Source organism: Gadus chalcogrammus, chromosome 9 (genome assembly GCF_026213295.1).
Source record: "Gadus chalcogrammus isolate NIFS_2021 chromosome 9, NIFS_Gcha_1.0, whole genome shotgun sequence".
Lineage (NCBI taxonomy): Eukaryota > Metazoa > Chordata > Actinopteri > Gadiformes > Gadidae > Gadus > Gadus chalcogrammus.
Window position 1 is genome coordinate 11018318 of NC_079420.1, and position 13160 is coordinate 11031477.

General features: G+C 41.8%; 1 protein-coding gene across 4 annotated transcripts; it reads left to right on the forward strand.

Moving 5' to 3' along the window:
* Positions 1-830: 830 nt before the first annotated feature.
* LOC130389339 (hydroperoxide isomerase ALOXE3-like) lies at positions 831-12928 on the forward strand. Of its 4 annotated transcripts, none has more exons than XM_056599078.1 (16): positions 831-1633; positions 2019-2106; positions 4171-4326; positions 4922-5123; positions 5277-5358; positions 5549-5668; positions 6051-6154; positions 7603-7775; positions 8312-8455; positions 8890-9093; positions 9392-9478; positions 9589-9755; positions 10050-10171; positions 11005-11105; positions 11777-11947; positions 12241-12928. In XM_056599078.1, exons 2-16 carry the CDS (start codon positions 2047-2049, stop codon positions 12418-12420), a joined length of 2073 nt encoding a protein of 690 aa, XP_056455053.1. In that variant the 5' UTR covers positions 831-1633; positions 2019-2046; the 3' UTR covers positions 12421-12928. The 4 variants fall into 4 exon arrangements, with proteins under 4 accessions (XP_056455053.1, XP_056455054.1, XP_056455052.1 ...); XM_056599079.1 differs by having other exon boundaries at positions 831-996; XM_056599077.1 differs by having other exon boundaries at positions 832-996; positions 1947-2106.
* Positions 12929-13160: the final 232 nt, after the last annotated feature.

Below are 13160 nucleotides of genomic sequence, written 5' to 3' on the forward strand. Positions count from 1 at the left end.
GAAGCCTGGTGCAGTGGTTTTCTAACTTTTTCTACGAGTGTCACACCTCTAAGATTTTTTACCCCCTTCTGTTTTTTATTTAATTGTTTTAATTTTCTGAGTACTCCAAAGTACCCCTAGGGGTAAACCTATCCCCATTTGAGAACCACAGGGCTGGGGTGTAGAGTTTCACCCTGTCCTATGGGTGGACTGGAGCTGTTCCCCGTACTGCAGGCGAGTAAGAGAGGGAGAGGTGTGGGAGGACTGGAGCAGGTTGGAGACCAGTCGAGGGGCTGCATTCTGGATGAGCTGCAGACCAACCAGAAGATCGAAGTGATCTAGACGTGAGATGACAAGAGCCTGGGCCAGAACCTGGGTGAGGAACGGACGTGTCCTCCTGATGTTGTGGAGCATGAATCTGCAGAGCGAGTCACAGCCACCACAGAGTTGTCGACATTGATGGAGAGGTTGATAGGAGATGCCTTCCCTGGAAGGAAGAGCATCTCAGGCCCCGTCCACACGAAGCCGATTTCATGGCGAAACCGCAAAAGTCTTGTACGGTTCGGCCTTCCGTCTACACGAAGCCGGCGAATCCGCTGACCGAAACCGCAAACTTCTGAAACCACCCTCGGAGGTGGTTTCAAATCTACCCGGTTTCGTTTTGGATTCGTGTGGACGCCTGAAACCGCCTGAAACCGTAAACCATGACGTCATCGCCCCACCCCTCGACCCTCTAGCCAATGACTGTTAAGCCCGCGGAGTCTCACCCTTTATGCGCATGCTCGCCTCTTCTTCTTATTTATTTTCCTTCTGGATTGCTGTAGCAGAAGCAGCACCCCTTATGGGCCTGGAATGTGTACTACAGCGTTTCTACAGCTCTACCCGGTTTCGCCTGACTCCGTCTTTACGGAGATACTCCGAAACCGGATAGATCGAAACCGTAACTGTTTCGGCTTCGTGTGGACGGGGCCTCAGTCTTGTCCAGATTGAGCTTCAGGAGGTGCGTCAAAATCAAGGGTGGGTGTAACGCACATAGAATATATAATAAAGATTAACCTGATTTAACATAGACAATATAATAAAGATTAACCTGATTTAACATAGAATTACCTGATTTAACATAGGCCTTTATAATAAAGATTAACCTGATTTAACATAGAGTGTTTATAATAGCCTAAAGATTAACCTGATTTAACATAAACAATATAATAAAGATTAACCTGATTTAACATTGACTGTAGCCTATATAATACAGATTACACTTGTTTAGAATAAACTGTTTATCATGGTTTGGTTGGGTAGGCCTACTTGTTGTAAACTATCTATCGCAGACTTATTTTCACACAAAAACAGCCTATAAAACGTGTACACGAGAACTAGTTGTGATTTAGACCGTGTTAAGATACGAGTTCTTGCAAAAACATTGCAAAAACATTTCCTCTGCGGGGAAAGGCCACCCACCATCCTTCCTCCCGGTCATGTTTGGATTCTGAGTGTTTATTGAGAGGAGGGGCTAATCACAGACTTCATCATATCCTATCTCTACTGATGCATTTTTTGGATTATTGTTAAAGGGTATATGCTGCCAATGACCGTTACGGCGAATTATCTGTGACGGAACATTGTTGTAAACAATTCTGGATAATAAAAATAGGTACACAACTCGACAAAATATATAGCCTGACATAGGTTTAGTAGTTTATATTTTAATGTGGAAATGTAACAAGCCTTTAAATTGTTACGATATTGTTATTTAATTTATTATTTTAGTATGATCATTATTTATGTTCGTTATCCTTTATTGTATTAATAGGCCTACTTTCCATTTCCTTACTTCTTATATTTATCTTACTTTATTTATGTGGGAGAGGTTTGTTATTTCCTTTGCAGCTGTTCACACACTGAGAAAACAATTCCCATCTTGTGTAAATCTCTTTCATCACTGGCGTAATCATTACCCAGTGCAGTGCGGGAAGGGGGGTGGTTATAGGGCGAGTTTATCGTCGGCTGTGAGAGAGGACTCAGAATGGGCTCTACAGTCTTTACAGTGAGGCGGACGGATCCGTCATGACGACCCCACCAGATCATGGAAAGCGGAGAAAGACCAGAGCAGAACCAACTGGACAGGTAAGGATCCAGGTTGGTCTAACCGGGATCTATGGCATTTTTAAAATAACTGTGACGGCATTTCTCACTAGTTTCTGAATGTCTAAAAGGGATAATCAATCAATCAATGGAGAAAATAATCAGCAGAATAATCCGTAATGAAAACAATCATTAGTTGCAGTTTGATAATAAACAGTTCAGAATTAACTCAAACAACTAGGGGCCTACAACAATAAAACCCTGCGTTTAGTTCAACTGGACAGGTAAGGATCCAGGTTGGTCTAACCGGGATCTATGGCATTTTTAAAATAACTGTGACGGCATTTCTCACTAGTTTCTGAATGTCTAAAAGGGATAATCAATCAATCAATGGAGAAAATAATCAGCAGAATAATCCGTAATGAAAACAATCATTAGTTGCAGTTTGATAATAAACAGTTCAGAATTAACTCAAACAACTAGGGGCCTACAACACTAAAACCCTGCGTTTAGTTCACTGTAATCTTTGCTCGCGAACTTTCGCAGTGATATGTCGCATTAGGATCATCACCATTGTATCACCTATCTGCGATAGTTAGTGATTGCAGGACTTGACTTGTAAGAGCATTTGGCAAGAGCACCAAGCACCAACCGGCGGAGCAGGAAATGCAGAATAGGCACGGTGGTGTAAATAGAGATAACCCCCGTTTGAGGGGGAGTCAGGGGTGCGTAACGACCGTCTCAAGACCAACCAAGAAGCCACCGATTTACCAAATGCCTATATTAGGTGTCCTAATGACACACTTAAAGCATATTCTAAAGAACATTTCCTTTTTTGAGTTTGTTTGGAAACCGTCTGCACCGTGGAATGGGATTTAAAATAGTGATAAGAAAAGGTGTTATAGGTAAGATTTCAGAGTCGATAAGAGCCGCAGAGAAAACGGTTTGGAAACTGAACAACCCAAAACTGTCCCCTTCCCTCGCTTCCCCCTCCCATAGAACATTTCTCTGCCATTGAGAAGTGTTGCATTTTGCACACCTGTGATTGACAGGCAAGATGGACTACCCAAACGAATCATTGAAGAGCGATTCGCTGATTGGTCCAAAATGAGCCGGGAGCGGTCTAAAATTGAACGGCGTTGGGTTCTCCGACCACTCCGGCACTTCTACAACGAGTAAAGACTCGCAATGGTGGTAATCTCGGCCATGGCTGAGAATTAATTGGTGGAAAGGAACGTTGTTGTTCACAAGAGAGCTCCTCCTCCTCCAATATTCTTCAAAACGCACGACTGTTTTGAAGTTTTCACGCGATCAAACTTGTGTATGAACTATTTAATTTGGTGTCAATAAATAAATCAAATGCTCTGACCAAAAAAAAACAGTCCAATCATTTCACATGCCTACCTCAGAGTGCACTAATTGCCCATGACAGGAATTCAATGAAGAAATTAATCCTCATGTCATTTTGTGCCCTTGTGAAAAGGCCGCTTTTCACATATAGCCTACGTCTGACACTAGCCGCGACATGTAACTGATCAGCATGTACACACGCATTCATGCATCTGGTAATGTTTGGTATGACAATACCAAACATTACTATTTTTTTGTGACTTAACTGACATTTATTTGAATGTCAATCTTACCACATTAACACTTTATCCATCATACATTACCCCCAATAACGAAAGACATGGGGGTGAATGAATGAATGAAATAGAATGAATGGACGATTTTACTATGATATAATTGTCATCATTACCGCTAGAACTCACTCAAGCCAGTTGGGGGGTTAGTCGAGTTATGGGATGTCAAAGTACAGCCCCCTGTGTCACTGTGTGCCCAAGAGGGTGTTAGCAATGGAAGTATTTATCCACAAATATAAATTAAATTCCAGGAGCCAATTTCTAAACATCCTGTCTTGCTCCTCAGTTTCACTCGGTCGTAATTCCATCCAAAACAATGAAGCCTTTTTGAGTCCAACACAACCAACCTAGAGATTACCTTCAGATCTATAGACCGTAGAGTGGGCAGTAATAGGTAGGTGTCGAGGAAGTTCAGAGAGTGGCCTTCGATGAAAAGATTGGTAACATTCGTGGTCTCTTCCAGGTTCCCATCATAGCTGTGTATAAAGTACACGTGACGACGGGGGACATGTGTTTGGCGGGAACAAATGACCACGTGTTTGTTACCTTGGTGGGAACCAATGGCGAAAGCGAACGCACTGAGTTGGACAACTATGGCCTCGACTTCTGCTCAGACCAGGTGAGGAATTGCAGTATGAAAAGTGATATTTCTCAGGGCTTTTTAACGCTTTGATTAATCTCTGGAGTATTATGAAGTCTGCAGTAAAAGTAAAATTTCCCTGAGTCAATAGTTGGGAAATCGTTAATATCTTGTGATGCCTCATTCTTTTCATGAAATGGGGATTGATTCTAAAATATATTTTTGTATTTCTGTATGGTATCTTTCTGGAACATTTGTTTCTACACTGTTTCCATCAACAGAGTGTCCCCTCCATTTCACTCTCATATGAAGCTTACACAACATAGGGTCATGGGACTGAAAGAACCTATTGTGCCATCTAAACTTTATGCTCAGTGAAGAAATACCAGAAAAACACTGGGCGCTGTTGGGGTTGTATTTCTAAAAACACTGCTCTGTGTGATCAGAAAAAACCTTGGGCCACCAGCGTGGCTCCAGTCCTAATGTTGATGATCCAGTTCTGATCTTTTTGAAAGATGCTTGAAAAAGTAAACAATGACATACTAGATGTTGCATGAACGGCTTGTTAAAATGACCTGAGACGGACGAGAATAAACGTAAGAGCAGAGTCGATAGTTGTTGTTTTGTCCAACAGACCAGCACCTACACGGTGAACACCCATCCCATGGGCCATCTTCTGCTCATCAAGCTGGAGAAAGCTCAATATCTTTTTCTGCCAGAAAATCAGTGGTTCTGCTCCAAGATTGTGGTGGAGACCCCAGAAGGAGAGGCCCTCCTCTTCCCCTGCCACAGATGGTTGACCAGGGGGGAAGTACTGGAACTCAGAGGAGCCAAAGGTCTTTCACCAAGTCACACTTCAGTCCTTGATTTCTCTCTGGGGATATTCATGCAGTTGGTTGATCTCTTCTGATATTTATGTGGAATTATCATTATTATTAATGTTGTTGTATGTTATAATATATTTTGGTACGTTATCTGCATAACTACAGCGATGAAGGCGAGTGACGATTACCATCCTTTGCTGATTGAGCACAGGAGGAGAGAATTGGCCAAACGTTGTCAACTTTATCAGTGAGTCTATTCAGCTTTTCCAGTGGCCGCCCAATAATAATTTTCCAGTTTATACATCGAGATTCATGAATGAAGTGCAGTGCTTCCTTTAATGCGGTTGTATTGTGTAGCCATAATATGTGTACTTGGATTAGTAAATTCCTCAGATGGATATTCATCTACCTTGCATAAAGAGGTGAGTCTTCTACAGGTGGAAGGTATACGCCGACAGGACCACCCACATCACTCATTTTGAGGAATCTGAGCTTCCATCTGAAGTCCGCTTCTCGTTTTCCAAAGGACTTGAATTCACGTTTTCAAAAGAATTTGCGTGAGTGTTGTTTAATAAGGATTCAATTCCCTTAGCTGTACTTTACAATTCAATATTTTAACCTTGGTTAACACTAACAAGGTTGACGCATAAGGAAATGTTGGTGAATTATTTGTGATTATTCGTTGAGTGTACTTTGTGTAAACGCTATTTTCGATCAGATAATTGAACCCAACTGTATCAAAGTAACACATGGAGCTACAATGAGCATGAAAGTGTCTTGTTTGATTAAGCTTGTCTGCTATCAGACATATTATTCATCTAAAGTCTGCTTTGTAAGACTAAATATAATAATTATAATATAAGGGCGATATATTTTCAAGATCGGGATTCTGTGATTATTTGTAGGTCTGTCTGAAGTGTCCTCTGCTTCCTTCTGCAGTATAGCTGAAGTCAAACTGAAAGGTCTGTTTGGATCTGAGGAATCATGGGAGAGCCTGGAGTCCATGAAGAACACACTCACCTTCAAGACGTCCTCAACAGCTGGTAAAGTCTCCAACTGGATCACATGGTCAAACCCATACTTTTGTATCTTTAGCTGAATAGAGTGAACTTTAATTGAAAATTTAATTGCACCAAACATCCTTTTCATTTTTTCAGTTATTTAATCACCTATTTTAGCACATTCAGTTTCAGTTTGAAAATACCTTTTTCAAACTTTTTAATAGGATGTTTCTTCTGAAAATCACTGTGTTTTCAGATTATATCAGGGTTCTTAGTTTGTAAATTCTTCTTGAATATACTGTACAAGTGGTGTTGGTCAAGTCAAGTTGGCTCGTGTGTTGTGATCTTCAGCAGGCAACAAAGTCGGCGAAGCCTGTGCTTACCTTCATTATTTATTTGGATTTATTTAGAGTTTTGCACACGTGGACACAATTTGGGACTCTACCATTGCGATAAATTTATTCTGCCAAAACTACAGTTAATTTATGAAACAAAATAAATGACTAATATGGATAAGAAGCGTACTGTATTGGCAAAACACAACGGCTCTTTGTGACATCCGCGCCCGAAGGAGCACTGTCCACGGCTTCTCTCAAAAGCTCAGACCTTTGGTCCAGCCACAGTGGACAGCGATGTATAGGTTTCAAGAAAGCCTTTGTGTCAAATTGTAGTTACCATGTTGACATTAATATGGATGCAATTGTTTGGTTATACGTAATGCCGGTAACGCTGTACGGTGTTTGCAGATGCATTGATTTAAAAGTACAACTAATTACTGCTGTATCAGCTGTTCAATCCCAAATAATTTACCAAGAATATGTGGCTAGGTAGATGAGAGAAGCAAAGTGTATGCGCGAGGTGCACAAGCAACATTATGCATGCAGCCTTAAAATAGCATCTGAACAGTGCGCCACTGACTTTAAACCAGGTATATCCTGGTTTGTGGCGCAATTGTTTTCTAACACTGCCCATAGGAGCTAAACATTTATTCAATGTTCGATAATTCTTAGAATAACAACTTCAAAGAAGACCATTGCATTGCAGGCAATAATTGCAGTCATCAACAAGGCCTTCATTTACTGTTAAGACAAACGATAAACTGCAACAACTGGGGCAGTTCAACTTAATAAACATAGTAAATAGTATAGTAAAAAGTATGCCAGGATTTTTTTTTCTAAAGACCATTTGGCATGTGCTTTAAATATAAAATAAAATCCATGAATGCATTATCGTTGTGACCGTAGTTTTATCAGAGAGGGAAGGGAAACCTTTTTGCCGTTGGCTTTTAACTCGTTGGGGCATCATACCATAGTAAAGAGTGGAAACACATACATTCATTGACCCTCCGTTTCTATTTGATTTACATCCATTATAAGTTGTGCTTAACACATTTTTGCATTGGGCGAAAACACACATTGTGATTGTGACTTATCCCATACTATTGAAGACTACAGTGCTGTAATGAATATATAACCATCCCCTCTCTGAAGAATATCTCGCTGAGCACTGGAAGGACGATGCTTTCTATGGCTACCAGTTCCTGAATGGTGTCCATCCCTCCATGATCAGAAACTGCCCCCATCTGCCCTCAAACTTCCCCGTCACTGAAGAGATGGTGCAGCCGTTCCTAGAGACTGGTACTTCCCTAAAACAAGAGATCCAGGTATGTGTAGGAGTGCACACTGCGGACCCACAAAGGTGTCTGCAGAAATATAACCCACCTCAAAGCGAGTGGGCTACATTTTTCTATAGAAGTCTCACAAGTGCCACACAAAAAGCATGTTTGACATTCAAACCCGTGTACAAATATACACATCTGTATGAAGCAGTTCTTATATAGGAGAGCCCCTGGAGGGTATACCAAACCTGTGTGATTAGTGTTGCGTCAAAGATGTCCACTATGGTGCTGAATGATGACTCTACCATGACAACAGTCTTTTTGAATTATTTGGATGGCTGGATAGTCCAAAGATTCCATAACCTGCATCATAAATCAAAACTACAAACTTGCAATAGTGCAACAACAATTACAGATCTATATTTAGCACTGGTTGAAGTAAAAAAAAAGAATTCTCCACCATGATGACGAGAAATATAATTTGATTCGAGGCCACATGTGTGCTACTAGCTGTTGAGTGTGTGCCATTACTCCATCGGTGTCTTCTTTATTGTATCTTCCTGTGTTTGTTTGTAATCCAGAAAGGGAACATATTCCTGTGTGACTACAAGTCACTGGAGGGTCTTCCGACCCGCGTGGTGGAGGGGAAGTCACTGCCTCTCACTGCTGCCCTCTGCCTGCTGTACCTGGACACCGCAGGCACACTCAAACCCATAGCTATTCAGGTGATGACACCTTTAGGGAATAAGATACAATAGGTACGAGGAACGGTAGGGATGAACCAGTTCCACAGGCCCCCTGTGACAAGGTGTTCCATGTGTGTGGAGTGGGAGGGGTAGATACGATTAGCAAAGCTACACTGATTCTTCCTGACTAAGCCTTTTGTCTTCTCCCTGCCAGATTTGCTTAACTTCTTGTTATCCAGACTTTTTGAGTCATGGTTTTGAGTTCCACTTCCTGTCAAACGTGTTCTCACTGTAGACACTAGAACAATTTCAACATAGTAATTTCACTAATTTCGATTCAAAATAGGGTCCAGGTTAGAAATCCCAAAGTTATCCTTTAATGTATTTAGTTTGCACACATATACATAATCACAGATTGCTATTGTGAAGTTGCATAACTATTTTATTGTGTGGTCCTATCTTCTACCCTAAAGCTGGGACAGGAACCATCGGAGAAATGCCCAATCTTCGTACCCAGCGATCCAGAGCTCGACTGGCTCCTGGTGAAGATATTTGTGAAAAATGCAGATTCAGTAATTCATCAGGTTATCTCTCATCTAATGAAGACCCACTTGTTGGCCGAGGTGTTTGCTGTCGCTACCATGCGTCACTTTCCAGACGTACACCCCCTTTACAAGGTAGGATCAGCTGACGTATACAGTATACAGTCCCAAAATCAAACCTTGTGTTTTAGGAGAGGAGCTTTACACATTTTTGCATTGGGCGAAAACAAATTAGTCATGTTTTCTGATGGTACATGAAGTATAAATTTGTGTCTATGTGGATTTTGCTGGCAGGGCCATTTAACATGACAAAATTGGATTAAGATTTGGTTACCTTGGGGTATCAACTCTGTTTTGAGTGTTCAACACACTGATGGGCGGAGCCATTTTGCATTAATTAATTGTATGCATCCTTTCTCATAATTTCTCATAGTTATTGACTCCCCACTTCCGCTACACTCTGCAAATTAACGCAGCAGCTCGACGTGCGCTACTTGGGCCAACTGGACTTTTAGCAAGAGTATGTACTCACTGAACACTCATTTAACACTGAATCTTTAGTGGTTGCTGTTATATTATTGTTTTTGCCATTGGTTTTGGTTAAGAAGGCTGATTGACTTCAATCTTCAGAGTACCCCTGGCCTGGAGGGTATAATTGAGCTGTTGAGGAGACACCTGGCTGAAACCACCTACTCATCTCTATGTCTGCCAGACAACATTGCTGAAAGAGGACTGCAGAACATCCCTAACTTTTACTACAGAGATGATGGACTGAAGTTATGGACGGCCATCAACAGGTTACCTTACAGAACACCATAGGTCTCCACTGAATGGAGTCTTGATATCAGGGAGACATCTCAGACATGTTGATTACCTATGCTATGTTAATTGTTTACCATCTTTATATAACTTAAAAATGAATAGGATTCATAATAGGTCTATAGGTGCACATGCCAGTAATCTTTGTTGTATCCAACATAAACAACTGCTTTTGTTGTTTTCCTAATGCAAGTGGATAATTAGAAGCTCCAATCCTGGGCCCAAACATCCTATAATTATAATGCATGAAAAGTTTTTTGATCCGTTTCCAGTTTTGTCCGGGCTATGCTGGGACTCTACTACCCTACAGACGACGAGGTGTCTGGGGATGCAGAGCTCCAGAGATGGATCCAAGATATCTTCACAAAGGGCTTCCTGGGCAACAGCAGCTCAGGTATGTGTTGGGGCTGAACCATTAATCCAATTCAAACTGACATGTCAATGTAATAGAAGATTGTATAGAAAAACGTATAGAAAAAAGGCAAAGTCATGACCCGCCCTTCTCTGCCTCTGATTAGCTTAGCCTGAAGACAACGTTTCTTATATAGCCCTCGGTAAAAGAACAAGACGTTTTTTCTGCTGTCTTCGGAAGACTTAGGCCCAATCCAAATTCTACCCCTTAACCCTTCCCCTTACCCCTCCCCCTTGTTTTGAAGGGGTAAGGGGAAGGGGTAAGGGGTAGAAATGGGATTGGGCCTTAGTATGCAGAATGACTAAGGACATGTATAGCAAGGACGTCCTGGTGGATGAATGGGTCAAACACAAGACTGTTTGCATTATTGTGAAGACTTGGTCGCCCTGTTATTTTGGTTATGTTTAAGCAACACAACTACTAGTTCCACGAAGAACTAAGTTCTTCTGAGCTAGCACCAGCTCCAGAAGTCGATAAAAGGCTGAAGATGACGTCATGCAATAATTTGCATATTGACAAATATATTTTGAGTCCAGACTTCATAGCAATTCTTTAAATGTGGCCCCAGGTGCTCATCATCAAACAGGGCGGGACAAGCCAGCTCTATAACTCAGTGTTGCTTTGTCAAAACTTTATGTGCGCAATGCAGAAAAGAGTGACTATTGACCAACAGGTGGTACTATGGCAAGCTTATAACTTTAATTGGCAGTATCACAGTGTTGACTAATATTTATAACTATTTTGTCATATTGCTGATACATATCATGCAATGTATATTTTGTATATATGAAGACATGCTTAACGTCCTCATGCAGGGATGCCAGAGTCCTTCATCACCGTGGAAGCGGTTGTCAAGTTTGTCACCATGGTGATCTTCACAACATCTGCTCAACACGCAGCTGTAAACAGTGGACAGGTGGACATCTTTCTCTTCATCAGGGACATTAAACCGGGTGCAACTAGAAGGACTTTTCTGATGGTTATTTCCACTAGATCCTGGTCTTATCCACGTTGCTCTCTGCAGATCAGTCAGGCCTCAAGCCCATAGAAAGCCTCTTCCAAAAAAACAAAACAATAGATCCGATCAGTGCGAAGGGGAGGGAATAAAGACCCAACAAGATTAACAGAATCTGCACGGCAGGCGTTACTCTGAGGAGCACGTTTCTGCTGTACTTTCAACCAAATATGCCGAGAGCAAGAGAGCAGGAAAATCCCTAGAATGTGTTTTTACAAAGATAAGGCTGCGCCCATAATAGTCAAATAAATTGCAGCCCAGCAACGCAACGACTTGAATATCAGGATGGTCCCACGAGGCTCAAGCAACAGCCCCTTTAAACAAACGATACTGTCCGACTGTCCTACACTCCAAGCAGGGTAGGAATTTCAAGCCAGCCAACTGCCCTCCGTCTGGCTGTAATGCCACTCTAAAGCCCCGCTGCCACTGCCCCAGCGGGTTTACCCCTCTAACCATAGGAACGGGTCATCAACGTGTCAGCTAATGCTGTTCCTTATAATAAACAAATTAACAAACTTAACCTCACCCTAACCTGATTGATGGACATATCCTAACCTCCTTCTGTGTTTTAGTTTGACTACTACAGCTGGTTCCCAAACTCCCCTCTGCAGCTTCGAAAAGCACCTCCAACTACCAAGGGACTGGTTACCATGGATACCATTCTGGAGACACTGCCAAATATTGGTGACACGGTCGCCTTCATCATCAGTTCATTGGTTCTATACAAGAAATACATGGACTCTGTAAGTTGGGATACAGAGAACATTGTGTAATGGCAACAGAACAATGCTATTCATGGTGAGACTTTCAAGGTTTGAAAGATAAGATGAGGAAAAGAAGAAGACGATTAAATCAGATACGTTTAATTTAACGTTCCCTGAGGGGAACCATTATGTTACCCTTACCTTGCGTATCATCTAAACATTATCTTGCCTTATTTCTTGAACAGTAAGACAGACGCAGCTTCTGTCTGATAATAATGACCGCCAACATCTCAGAGAGAATACTATCTATGGAATGTGTCTTGTTCCCTCAGGTTGTTCTTGGTTCCTACCCTGAGGAACGCTTTTGTGAGCCGGCGGCCAAGCGGATTATAGAGAACTTCCAGAAGGAGCTCTCCAGCATCGAGGAAAGGATCATAACGAGGAACGCATGTCTGGATGTCCCGTACTGCTACCTGCAACCCTCGGAGATCGAGAATAGTGTGTCTATATGACTAGAACCACAAAGATGTTCGCTACAGGAGGAGTCCCATTCCTGTTTGATAATGCTCATCAATGTGGGGATAACATTTGGGAACTCTGCGTCCTTTGTATATCCTGCCCTCATATTGAAATCTGCCTCTAAAATTTTACATTCTCAAACAAAAAACGAATCTGCGTATTCTAACCAACAATTATTGATTCATTGTTAAAACATTCAACGACTAAATGTATAAATAATGGAATAATAAAGATGAAATTGCCAAACGTAGGAGTCAAGTAAACAGTTATGTATGAAAGGAAAAACTTTTTGCAATGAAACCTATAGTCATATTGCTATGTGTTTGAACCAAGACAAGCACAATTGCAACATAGCTTCAGGGCTGTGAAGCAACACCACTGTCCACATAGGCCTTGGTGTTGCGGATCAGGAGTGCCGCCGGGGGTGGACATGGCCGCCATGCAGAAAGACTGGCCACCCCTTCCCAACAGACTCATCCTTTGAGGCCCAATCCCATTTCTACCCCTTACCCCTTCCCCTTACCCCTTCAAAACAAAGGGGAGGGGTAAGGGGTAGAAATGGGATTGGGCCTTACTCTCCTATATAATCCTGCCATCGTTTTCATGTGCATGTGCTGGACAGAGGAGCGTAGGATTCTTTATTGTATTTTGTTGTAATCTATTAAACAACGTTTCTTGACTAAACAATGTATTTCAGGGAATTCCCAAATGTCCAGCCCAGGACCCCCCAGTA

Bases quoted from the DNA above. Each gene is read 5' to 3' on its own strand.
- LOC130389339 (XM_056599078.1), top strand. From the start codon at position 2,047: ATGACGACCCCACCAGATCATGGAAAGCGGAGAAAGACCAGAGCAGAA. The intron at 7,776-8,311 runs GTATGTGTAGGA...TTTGTAATCCAG, and splicing joins CCCTAAAACAAGAGATCCAG to AAAGGGAACATATTCCTGTG. The intron at 9,479-9,588 runs GTATGTACTCAC...TTCAATCTTCAG, and splicing joins CAACTGGACTTTTAGCAAGA to AGTACCCCTGGCCTGGAGGG.